The sequence below is a fragment of the Hippopotamus amphibius genome, chromosome 12 (assembly GCF_030028045.1).
Source record: "Hippopotamus amphibius kiboko isolate mHipAmp2 chromosome 12, mHipAmp2.hap2, whole genome shotgun sequence".
In the NCBI taxonomy this organism is placed as follows: Eukaryota; Metazoa; Chordata; class Mammalia; order Artiodactyla; family Hippopotamidae; genus Hippopotamus; species Hippopotamus amphibius.
Window position 1 is genome coordinate 31,933,992 of NC_080197.1, and position 12,993 is coordinate 31,946,984.

Consider the following 12,993-nt stretch of genomic DNA (forward strand, 5'->3'; position numbering starts at 1 on the left):
GGTGTTGATATTACCAAGAACTTTTTGAGTAGAGTTTTTGGGCTAAAGCCAGGTTGGAGAGTGAAAAGGTGAGTGGGATGTGAGGAAATGGAGAAAACCAAAGTCTTCTGTGGAGTTTCAGAGGAGAAGGGGATAGGTCTGGTATTGGGTGGGTCAAAAAGTGCCTTTGGTTTTTTAAGTAAAAATAGAAGACACATTTTTCATTTTCACCAAAAACTTTATTGAATAATGTATTCACACTTTTGTTCCACTACCTTCTGCCATTTTTCAGGCAACTTCATAATTCCATCTTCCCAAAACTTCTGATCCTTTTGAGCAAAGAACTGTTCCAGATGCATTTTACAGTCTTCCAGGGAATGGAGATTTTTTTCTATTAAGAGAATTTTGTAAAGACCGAAATAAATGGAAATCTGAAGGTGCAGTGTCTGGTGAATATGGCAGCTGAATCAGAACTTCCCAGCCAAGCTGTAACAGTTTTTGCCTGGTCATCAAAGAAACATGAGGTCTTGCGTTGTCCTGATGGAAGATTATGCATTTTCCGTTGACTAATTCTGGATGCTTTTCGTTGAGTGCCACTTTCAGTTGGTCTAATTGGGAGCTGTACTGGAAATAATCATTTAGTTTTCCAGAAGGAGCTCATAATAAAAGACTCCCTTCCAGTCCCACCGTATCTACAACATTCCCTTCTTTGAATGAAGACTGGCCTTTGGTGTGGTTGGTGGTAGTTCATTTCGCTTGCCCCATGATCTCTTCCATTCCATATTGTTGTACAATACCTGCTTTTCATCACCCATCAAAATATGTTTTAAAAATGGAACATTTTCATTACATTTCGGTAGAGAATCGCATGCAGAAATATGGTCAAGAAGGTTTCTTTTTGCTTAACTTGTGTGGAACCCAAACATCAAAGCGATTCACATAACCAAGCTGGTGCAAATGATTTTCAGCGCTTTTTTTGGATATTTTGAGTATGTTGGCTATCTCTCTCGTGGTATAACATTGATTGTTCTCAATTAATGTCTCGATTTGATCGATGGCAGCTTCAACTGATCTACAGCTGGAGCATCGTCCAGCAAGAAATCTCCAGCACGACACTTCGCAAACCACTTTTGACACATTCGGCCAGTCACGGCACCTTCTCCACACACTGCACAAATCTTTTTGTGCATTTCAGTTGCATTTTTACCTTTCTTGAAATAATAAAGCATAATATGCCGAAAATGTTGCTTTTTTCTTCCATCTTCAATATTAAAATGGCTACAGAAAAATTCACCAATTTTGATGTCTTTTTTTAAATGCTTGCTGATATGACAGCTATTGCATACAACCTAACAAAATTGTTTTGAATGAAGTTAAAGACAGCTGAGTGTTACTGGAGCCATCTTATGGAAAAAAACTGAACGAACCTTTTGGCCCACCCAATAGTAGCTGGAAGGAGAGTTGGGATTTGAAGTTGTTTGTGTTTTATTGTTTTTTGTAAAATATGTGATACTTAGATTTAAGTATGGATTTGGAAGTTTCAGATGAGAGGGAGATGTTAAATATTTGAGGGATGGAAGGAACAGTAGATGTATCTATTTTGGAAAATAGGAATTTGAGAAATTTTTGTCTGCACGCTGAGCATAAGCAGGGAGATGGGACTGGGTGGTTTGAAATAGTAGCTGAGAATTAGTAGTAGGACTGCCGGCAGAATCGAAGCACTGGTACTGGAACCAGCCTACCCAGTGGTGTGATTTTCTCCAGCATGGCTTAGTTTTGTCTAGATTCAGTCTAGGTCAAAGCAGATAACTAGTTTTCTCTAGACCAGGGCTTTTTCAGGGAGTTCCATGAAAAGGTAGAGGGGCAGGCGAGTTTAGAGGATTGGCAGGTGTGTTTGTGAAATGATATAGTATGAAATCTTAAGCTGAGTAAGAAAGGCTAGTGGATTGGTAAAGAACTCCCAGTGTATAGACCGTAAGGCCTAAAGATGTATAGACCATGTCTATTTATTTACTATTGCATGTTTAGGTGGTCTTTTGCACATAGAAAGTACTAAGGAAATCTTTGTAAATAAAGTAAAGGAATACTGATTATGTACTGTTAATTACTTCTCTCTCTGTAAGTTCTTTCAAAATCTGTATTTTTTTCTCAGATGTTTGCCATTGATAATGGTTATTATAAATTACTTTTTTCTGTTCTTTTCAGGCCAAATAGAATAATGAGACTTCGTTTCAATCATTTTGCTACAGAGTGTAGTTGGGACCATTTATATGTTTATGATGGGGACTCAATTTATGCACCCCTAGTTGCTGCCTTTAGGTAAGCTCAGTCATATAAATACTAGTTAACCATTGTTTGGTTTCTGAATTCCTGTATCTCCTAGATTGTATTCTTACTGGATTCACCTTTATTATCACTTAAAGCATTTATTTCATGGAAAGAGTACTAGTTATGGAGTCTTTTCACCTGTGTGCTAGTCCTGACTTGGTTTCCTGTAGCTTCTGGGTAAGTTTTTGGGCAGAGTACTTGACCTCTCTTTTTAGTTTCCTGATCTATAAAATTGTGATCGTAGTATCAAGTTTACCTACTTCTTGTAGTGGTGGTAAAGTTTACATCTAAAAAGTGTTTTGTGAGTAATATATTGAATAATAATATTTCTGTGAAAAATTAAATCAGGAACCATGTTCATCTTGATCCTTGTTGTGTTCCGCATTGCATAGGCATTCAGGAATTGTTTGTTGAATTCAAATATAGTTGTGTGTGTGTGTGATGTATAATTACGTATATACCTTAATATGGGTGAGGGAAAAGTTTTGGAAGATTATACATAAAATGAACAGTGGTTACCTGTGGAGAATGGGGAACATTCCAGTTATATGTTGTGATTTTTTTTCAACACCTATATTCTGTGTTTGTTGTTAAACAACTTAACACCAAATACATGGAGTATTCTGAATTGTTTTGGCATTTTACTTTTTATTAACAGGAAGTAGCTGTGTTGTTTATTATATTTTTGACCACATGTGAATTCAAAACTGTTCTGTTTTTCTTCCTTTTACCTGATAGGGGATTTTTAAAGTATAGTTTTTTTAAACATGTATATCCATAGGGAGTCATAATTGTCAGCTGACTTTCTAGATTTCTTTCCCTCAAATATTTTATTTCCCTGACTTTAAGAGAAATAATTTAACAAATATTTTTTCTATTCCTCACATGGGGCTGGCTGATGTCTCATGTGGGTGAGGAGATAACAGAGAGTAAACAAAACATGAGGAGGCAAAGGACAGATGAGATCAAGGACTAATGTGCCCCTGTATTTGTCCACTCCCTTTGACTTGAAATCTCTCCAACATACCTTTGAACTGAGAACCAAGGCCATTTTCTGGGTTTCAGAGATTCACTTAGAGGGCCAAAGAACAGGGTGGATAGGCCATGCTAAGCATTAAAATGTCATTGGCCACATGTTGGGCATATATATCTTTATGCCAGAATTTGGCTCATACCTTACCTTACAGCAAGAGGCACCCCAAATTTTAACACAAGCACAAAAACTATCTATAGTATGATGTTATCATGCTAATAGTACTTGTTGGAGGTTCGCCTAATGTTGCATTTGTTAATCAGAACTCATGGAGTCGCCTCTTTGTGCGCCAGGCACTTTGCATCAGCTTGCCGGTAGCCCTGTGGGGACGTCTGCCAGGCGGGTATGCATAACCTTGTAGTTTACCTGGACTATGTATTTAACGAGCAGACACGAACCAGCAGCAACAATAAAACAAGCAGAAGTGTATAACTGTTTTAGTCAGTGACTTTTGAGAGAAGCCAAAGTATATGTACAGACAACAGGAGGATTTTTAAGTTTCTTTAAAAAAGTTTATTTACTTGATTGTGTTAAAATTTAACTTATGACATATTTAAGTGTGCATTTTCTAAAATCATAGTGAGACAGTGTATATTTAATAATTGAAATTTGCCTGAAACACAGAACCCCTGAAGCACTGATGTGCAGAAGAATTTGAAAATAACTGTTTGGGTCATAAGGTAACTGTCACAAGATGGGGAGCTGAGGAGTGCTGTTGGGTCAGGAGGACTTTGGATAGAGGTATCAACCCAGTGGTGATGTGCTGGGAGCCCAGAGTGGAGTGAGCCTGGAGGCAGATAGTTCAGACAAATAAAGAAAAGGAGAGCCACACAGGATTCAGAAGATTTGGACTTTTAATCTGAGTTCTGCCCAAGTCCCTATGTGAGTCTGAATAGGTCATTTAAGTGCTCTAGTCCTCATCTTTGGAAGCCTGAAATTGAAAGTGTTGTACTGTGTTTTCTCTGGGTGTATTGCATACCATGGAGTTTAATTTAACTCTGAACTGGTTGATCACATTTATCTTTTATATGTGGAAGTTCTGAATAAAATTTGTTTAACAAACAGAGTTCCATTACTGGACGTATTTGAGAACCATTAGAGCAAGTCTCTTCCAGCTGCACAACATTATGATTTTGTGGTGCATTCACTTCAGCAAATGCATAAGTGGAGCACTTCGTGGAGCACTTGCTCGCTCTGCTCAGATCCACTGGTAGGGAGATACAGACGTAGTATTATAAAAATTAGAGGTTTTTGTTGTTATTATTTTTAAGAAAGTCACATATCGATAAGGCAGTTGTTTAGACTGTGATGAATAGTTGTTAGAGGAAGTCTTGTGAAAGCGGGAGTCAGTCTGTATGTCCAGCACCCCATTGAAATCGTGGTTAGACTGTGACAAGTAGTCAGTGGCAGGCACCTCTCTTTGTGATTGTGAACCCAGTCAGAAGTATAGATGCTGTCTGGCCCCATGCCCAGACTCCTACCCCTGACTTTAAGAATCTGGCTTACCTTCCACATCTGCCTGTCCTTGAGTGTATGCTTTTGCAAAGAGACAGGTGTGTCAAACTGAGAATTACTAGTAAACTTACATAGTGTAGTTGGCAAAGTCAGATTGTGCCCCAGGTGTGTTCAGACAGCCTGTGTCTGTCTGGAATGTTGAATTAACACGGTATCTTTAGTTAAGTGATTTTCAAAACTAGTTCTGTACAAGGGTGCTCTGTGTTTAAAATATAAGATTATGAAGAACCCCAGGGCAAGCAGTTCATGATTTTCTCAAGTTGAACAACTGGCTGCAGCCTAAGCTGAGCCTGTGTCTATTTACCTGCCTAGGGGCAGGGGACAGGGAGGCGGAGCCAGCTCTGGGAGATAGTTGAAAGGCCCGCCTGCAGCATCACTTTCTCACCCACACACTCTCTATCACCTTGCACTCTGGTTTGAGGTTTGTATTCATTTATTCTGTAAAAGTTTATTTTTGTCATAAACCAGTTGTTTTATTTTCATACTGGGAGAAAGCACATTCTGAAGCTGTCACAATTTCAAATTTTTGAAGTGAAAAGAGCAAATGCCCAAGTCTGACAGTAGGAAAGCTGATCCCCTTTCTCCAGCAACGTGGTCATCCAGTGCAGGTGGCCCTCCCACTCCTTTTGATTCTCCATCCTTTCTCCCTCCACCCATTCTGCCATTTGTTCTACACACACTTTTAAATGCCCCCACCATATAGATGATAAATACCGTTAGCCATCTCTTATTGAGCACCTACTAGTGTGAGATGAAATTTAAGTACTTCACATGCTTTAACAGTTGACTTCTCATTACATTGCTGTGAGGTAGATAGGATTTCTTTCACTGTGCTTTTTTTTTTTTAATAAATTTATTTATTTGTTTTATTTATTTATTGGCTGCGTTGGGTGTTCGTTGCTACACACGGGCTTTCTCTAGTTGCTGCGAGTGGGGGCTACTCTTCATTATGGTGTGCAGGCTCCTTATTGTAGTGGCTTCTCTTGTTGTGGAGCACGGGCTCTAGGTGCATGGGCTTCAGTAGTTGCGGCACATGGGCTCAATAGTTGTGGTTCATGGGCTCTAGAGCACAGGCTCAGTAGTTGTGGCGCCCAGGCTTAGTTGCTCCGTGGCATGTGGAATCTTCCCAGGGCAGGGCTTGAACCCGTGTCCCCTGCATTGGCAGGCGGATTCTTTACCACTGCGCCACCTAGGAAGTCCTCATTGTGCTTTTGAGGAAACTAAGGCTCAGAGATATCAGTGATGTGCCCAGGCTTGTGGAACAAGAATCAGAGCTCACATCTCTTGTGGAACAAGAATCTGAAGCTCATGCTAGAATAACAGAGAGTGTCCTACATGTGACTGAAGCCCCCAGTCCTTTCCTGTGCCAGTATTTCTTATGGCAAGTTGCTTTTGACATACCTGTTTCTAGGTGGCCTTGCTCCTGCAAGTACTTAACCCTCAGCATTTTAGGGGGTTCTGGTATATAAAACTGATGAAAGCATGATGATGGTTGAAACATTCATTTAGGTCTGTGATCAAATGTCACTTCTTCTAAGAGCCCTTCCCCAAATGCCCTTTCTAGAGTAGCACTTTCTGTTCTTTTACTCTGTTTTATTTCCCTTTGTAGCATTTACCTCTGCCTGGCATTACGTATACACACTTGTGGGCCAGGCAGGGGCCCTATCTAGGCTTATTTGTTCTTTCTCTGACATGAACTCCAGTAACAGTAGGGATGTCTTCACAGTTGTATTCATGGTACGCAGAACAGTGCCTCACTTGTAGTAAGTACTTAATATTTGTTAGTTGAATACATAGTAGAAAATGCTTCACTGTTTTGCAAATCCTAGAGCACCTTCAGGGTCCTTGAGTTCCTAGAGTTCTTCCTTCATGTTAAAAACTTGTTGAATGAAAATCCCATCCTTTCTTCCTCCTCACACCCTGCTTATATTCTTCCACTCACTTTTATATGCACTTATGTAAATACATGTAAATGTACACATACACTAGGTCCATTGTCTTGCACCTAGTTTTTTTCCCTGCTGATCAGAATGCCTTGATGAGTGCCTTGTTAGTCCCGCAGACCTACACGTATGCAATGGCCCATTCATCCAGCTCCCAGATGACCATTTAGGTGGTTTTCAACCTGTTCTCGTTCTGAATAGTTGCTGGGGTGAGGATTCTTATATATTTGTCTTTGTGTACATGAGCAAGTGTTTCTTCTACTAAGAAATAGAATTGCTAGGTAATAATAAATGGGCATTTAAGATAGTCGTAGGCCCAAAAGTGTGTGCTTTAGAAAAGAAAAGAGGCCCATGTGGCTGGGGTTGAGGAGTGAGAGGAAGAGAGTACAGATCTTCCTCGGCTTATGATAGTGTTATGTCCTGATAAACCCATTGTAGCCTGAAAATATTGTAAGTCAAAATGCATTTAATACACCTCACCTACCAAACATCATAGCTTAGCCTAGCCCACTTTAATGTGCCCAGAACACTTACATCAGTGTATAGTTGGGCAAAGTCATCTAACACAAAGCCTATTTTATAATTAATGTTGAATATCTCATGTGATTTATTGAATACTGTACTGAAAGTGAAAAACAGACTGGTTGTCTGGGTACAGAGTGGTTGTACGTGTATCAGTTGTTTCCCCTTGTGATCGTGTGGCTGACAGGGAGCTGCAGCTCCATGCTGGTATCCAGCATCACGAGAGAGTATCATACAGCATATCCCTAGCCTGGGAAAAGGTCAAAATTCAAAATTCTAAGTACAGTTTCTACTGAATGCATATGCCTTTTGCACCATTGTAAAGTCGAAAAATTGTAGGTCAAAAAATTGTAAGTCAAAAAATTTTAAGTCGAACCATCATAAGTCAGGACCATCTGTAATAGATGAGAGATGTTTGTTCATTGGATGGGACTGTGTGTGTAGAGCAGATTACACAGGGCCTGGTGAGGAGTTAGGGTTTTACTGAATGAGATGATGATGGTAGTGAACGATAATTGGGCAAAAGATATGAGCATATGAGGAAAAGCAACGGAGGAAAGTAAACATAGGAAAAGTATAAGAGAAACTTGTTGAATGAAAATCCCATCCTTTCTTCCTCCTCACACCCTGCTTATATTCTTCTACTTAAAACTACAGTTAAAAAAAAATATTCACATATTAAATTAGCAAAGCTAAAATAAGACTGGTATTCCTCCTTTTCGGCAGGGTGAGGTAGAATGGACCGTTTCATTCTCTATTCGTGGGGTTTCAAGTCAGCATCTCTCTTCTGGAAAGCAAGTTGGTATATGGGTTAAGAGCCTTAAAGCCATCATTTAGACCCTTTGACTCTAATTCTTTCTCTTTACAACACCCAACAGTTACTGTTGTCAGCTGAGCTCTGAGTGAGGTTCTAAAAGTTCTGAGGGAGCTTTTAGAGACAGAAATGCTTATGATATATTACTTGTAAAATAGAATATAAGATGTAATATGGTATCAATTAAGCAAAGAAGATACATCAAAATGCTACCAGTATTGGGATAATGGATGTTTTTGTGTATCAAATTTTTATTTCTGTTTTTACTTTTCATGTCTTTCAATGGTATATGTTTGGTATCCATCAACTCATAAAGTTTGTTACTTTCTGTGATTGTGAGGTTTACTCAGTTTTTCAGAGGAGCATTATAAAAGGTTTTACTTAAAAAAAAAGAATATGGTCATTGATTTCAGTCTCATTAGAAATATAACCTAGAATAGAGGAGATTCAGATGTGTTCCTGTGCGTTTATCACAGGAATTTGCCTCTCTTCCTAGAAGTGGCTTTTTAAATTACAAGGGTATAATCTAGTTGAATTTGTGTCTACACCATGTGATGTGTCTGTGATTGTGTTTCCCTTTATAAGACATGTGTTTTCATTTCAGTGGCCTCATTGTTCCTGAGAGAGACAGCAATGAGACTGTCCCAGAGGTCGTTGCCACATCAGGTTATGCCCTGCTGCATTTTTTTAGTGATGCTGCTTATAATTTGACTGGATTTAATATCACCTACACGTAAGATATTTAAGTCTAATATTTGTGATTTTTTTCAGAAGACTATATACTTTGTTTTAACAATAATAAGGACCAACATATATTGAGGGTTTATATAGTGCCAGGCATTGTGCTAAGCAGTTTGCATAGCTTTTCTCATTTAAACTTCTTTTAAAAACTCAGGTACAGGCACTGTTTTTCTACTTCTTTTATAAATGAGGAAACTGGAAGGAAAAGGTAAAGTAAATTGTCAAAGTGGTGGGACCACAGTTGCAACCCAGGTCTTGCTCCTGTTGAGCTTCTCCTGGAAGAGAGGGGCATTATCCATTCCCGCTAATGGATAAAAACATTGGGGGAGTTTGCTAAATACAGTTTAACAAATATTAGTAGTTTTCATATGCTCAGTAGTTGGCCCATTGATGACAACTTAGTTGAGGTTACAAAGGAAATGTAGAGAGACTCTGGGCAGCTTTTGGAATTTGTTGTGGTAGGAGAGAGGCTAACTTCTGTCTTTTCCCTTTTTCCTAAGAAATGTTCATTTTCAGAAGTAGTTAAATTCATAAAATGCCATAAGCAAGGGGTCTGTGATAAAGAACTTCTGTGCCCCATAAAGCCTAAAATACATATTATCTGGCCTTTTACACTATATGTTTGACAACTCCTGATATAGCTGGTAACCCCCATGTGTAACCTTTATACTGGGTTCTTTTTCTTGCCCATTTTCTCACGATCTCAGTAGTCTTTCAATCCTATTTAAAGCTGTTTTTGTCTTGATTGGTATGGTGATTCAGTTTTTCAGGTACCCAAGATTTGTGACTTGGCAGTCTGGGCAGCTTATCACAAGCCTGGGCTTGAAAAGTGGGCATATGTATTTATTACATTATAATTATAACATAGGTTATAAAAATACTGTATACAAATACTTATAAAATTTTATTGTAAATGTATCATGAACTGACATTTGGGTGTAGGCATGAATCTCAATTAGCTTGTTTTTGTAACTGATTCCTGATTTTCTGACATGCTTTGCTACAAAATTCCTTTTTAGTTTTCTTTACACTCTTATAGTATTTTGCTAATCCTGTTATCCCGCCTTTTAAAATCTGAATTATATCTTTTCAAAGCGTTGTCAAATAATTGTCACATTACTATGCAACACTTTATGGTTAAACTCATGTATTAAGTTAAACTGCCCCTCCCTTTTCTTTCATCTGAGATGGGTAGATAAACTTACTGAGGAATTTAAAATATACCATCTGAGCAATAATCTTAAGCAAATTCTGTAAACTTTCAGAGACTATCCAGAGGAATGAGGATGGTAGTATGTTGTTGGAATTTGTTTTACCCTTTTCTTCTCCAGACTTGCAAGCATACTTTTGGCAATTTTATAATGCTTGTCATTTGTGAGCTACCAAGAATTAGGATAGTTGTCCCGTCCTTAAGAAGCTAAGCCTCACAATTTTGCAAGTATCTCTTCTCTCCTTGTAATTTCTTTAACTTGACTCTTCTTATGAGAATCCAACAGGTTTAATTTGATTTTATTACTTGTCTTAGCTCTGCAGGGTTGAGTGACCCCATTTAGGCTGAATGGTAAGTACTGCAATTATGCTTGTGAATGAACTTGGCTAGACTGAGATTTCTTAAGCCTTGTGTAGGAGAAAGTTCTGCTAAGTTAATCAAAGTGTTCTTTGTGTTGATTTAATTTCCTCCCACTATTTTTATAGTTCTGACATGTGTCCGAATAATTGCTCAGGCCGAGGAGAATGTAAGATCAGTAATAGCAGCAACACTGCTGAATGTGAATGTTCTGAAAACTGGAAAGGTGAAGCATGTGACATTCCTCACTGTGTAGATAACTGTGGTTTTCCTCATCGAGGCATCTGCAATGCAAGTGATGTCAGAGGATGCTCCTGCTTCTCAGAGTGGCAGGGTAGGAACGAACTTTCTTCCTTCCTTCCTTCCTTCCTTCCTTCCTTCCTTCCTTCCTTCCTTCCTTCCTTTCTTTCTTTCTTTTTTTTTCTTTCTGTTTACAGAATGTTTTTAGTTTAGTAAGTTGTAGATTGACTTTATTCCTAGTATCTGTACCATTTATGTTAATCAAATATCAGGAAGCATTTAAGTTTTCATATCTCTTTACTCAGCTTCTTACAAATCTTTGAATTTCATAGATGTATGGATGTGGTCTCTTTAGAGTTGTGGAGCAGTTTAACATTCTTTGCAGTTTGTTCATGAATTTAGAGAACTTGGTCTCAGCCATAAGACATAGCAGAGAACCAAGCTGGGAGGTGGAACAAGAGCTGACAGTAAGGGTCTCTCCACAGAAACTTTCAATAAATGCATAGAAAATTGGGGTTGATAATACAGTAGAATCCTAAAGCAGTCAGTTAATGGAATTATCTGCAGATACAGATTATTAAAAAAGCCCTTTAGCAAATTCTTTAAGGGGTAGGCAATAATAGCTGTTATTGATTTAGTTATTTATTTTTATACATTTACCCCTTTCTCAGACCACTTTTATTTTGAATTTCCAGAAATGTGCTTGTTTAAATGCTTTAGTTTGCTCAGTATGGCTGACATTGAGGAGTTAAATTATTGAAGTATTTGACTACTTACCACTTTGCAAATGTTGAAGCAGAAGCCAAACCTCTCAAAAATGGAATTTCTTGATTTTGCGGGAAATGAATAGCTTGTAATACTCCCAGGACTAGTCTTTACATTTTAGCTCTAAAATTTTTCATTTGAATTAATAATTCCTTTGTCCGCTCTTTCCTCTGAGAGCTGCTTAAGCAAGTGTTTCATTACTAAAAAAATCCTAACCTGGATATTGTCAGGTCTTCATTAGAGCATATGTGATTTTGAACTTTGTTAGAAATTACCCTTGGTCACTAGCTCTGAGTAAATTGAAAGCACAAATTAAAGGGATTTGTTTAGATTCTAAAGGAAAGACTATAAGTATTCTTTAGATATTTGTTGTATTTAGCTGATTAAAACTTGAAATGCAATAATTTTCTTTTTCTTTTTTCTTTTTCTTTCTTTTCTTTTTGGTCCACTCCAAGTGGCACGCGGGATCTTAGTTCCCCTGACCAAGGATCGAACCTAGGCCCCCTGCAGTGGAAGTGTGGAGCGCTAACCACTGGGAAGTCAGGGAATTCCCAAAATGCAGTAATTTTAAAGCTACATTTTGTGAAGCTAATTTGTTATGTTTTATTAGGTCCTGGATGTTCAGTTCCTGTACCAGCTAACCAGTCATTTTGGACACGAGAGGAATATTCTAACCTAAAGCTCCCCAGAGCCTCTCACAAAGCTGTGGTCAATGGAAATATAATGTGGGTTGTTGGAGGATATATGTTCAATCACTCAGATTACAACATGGTTCTTGCGTAAGTTGTTTTAATTTTCATTTTTACAAGAAGCTTAGTTTTCCATTTTGAAAATATTTAAAGTAGAGATAAGCAAAAAGAAAAGAAATCATCAGTAATGATGATTCCTGAAGAAAATTTCTGTTAGTATTTTGGTAGTTGTATCCTAGACTTTTGGGGACATATTCTTAGTTTTTGAAATTGGGAGCCACCAAGAATTCATTGTTGTAATAAGGAATAATTCATCTTTTCCAGACACTGTCTCTCATATTTTGCTTTAGGTACATATAAGAGGTTCTATATAAATAGAGGATTGCTTTGCCTCTTAATTTAATGAACATTTCTGTAGGTTAAATGGCTTACACTTACAGTTTGCTAATGGAAATTATACCATTCTCTAATACTTCGCAGGGTTCAAGGTCTGTTTGCTGGTTCCATGCTGCTCTTCCTGAAGGGAGAATATATTTCACAGTAGAAGTAGCTATGGAGATTGACTTTGGGAGAGAAATTTATGAACACTTACTTGTGCTGATTTTGTGCCCTTGAAATTTTTTCTAAACATTTTCTACTAATGAAGGTTGTCAAAAATCAGCATCTGTTCTTTAAGGAATTCTGGAAATATGGCAGGGGTGTTATAGCTTCTGAATTCCCCAAACATAGTCATTAAAACACAGAGAACAACTAGGACAGCAAAATAAAAAACAAATGGGTAACATCTATAACAAATTTGGTCAGAAGGCATCTACACGAATGGGTGGGGTTAAACCAGTGACAGCTACGAGACCTGT

The 12,993-nt window shown here is 38.0% G+C and overlaps 1 protein-coding gene across 4 annotated transcripts in view; it reads left to right on the forward strand.

Annotated features, from left to right (window-relative positions):
• The window catches only part of ATRN (attractin), a 154,261-nt gene that overhangs the window by 48,036 nt on the left and 93,232 nt on the right, over positions 1-12,993 (forward strand). For 3 of the 4 annotated variants that reach the window (XM_057703490.1, XM_057703489.1, XM_057703487.1), the window contains exons 3-6: positions 2,185-2,298; positions 8,739-8,867; positions 10,571-10,776; positions 12,058-12,226. In XM_057703490.1, the coding sequence (XP_057559473.1) occupies positions 2,185-2,298; positions 8,739-8,867; positions 10,571-10,776; positions 12,058-12,226 (618 nt within the window). The remainder of the gene's footprint in view (positions 1-2,184; positions 2,299-8,738; positions 8,868-10,570; positions 10,777-12,057; positions 12,227-12,993) is intronic. The other variant, XM_057703488.1, reaches the window with a different exon arrangement.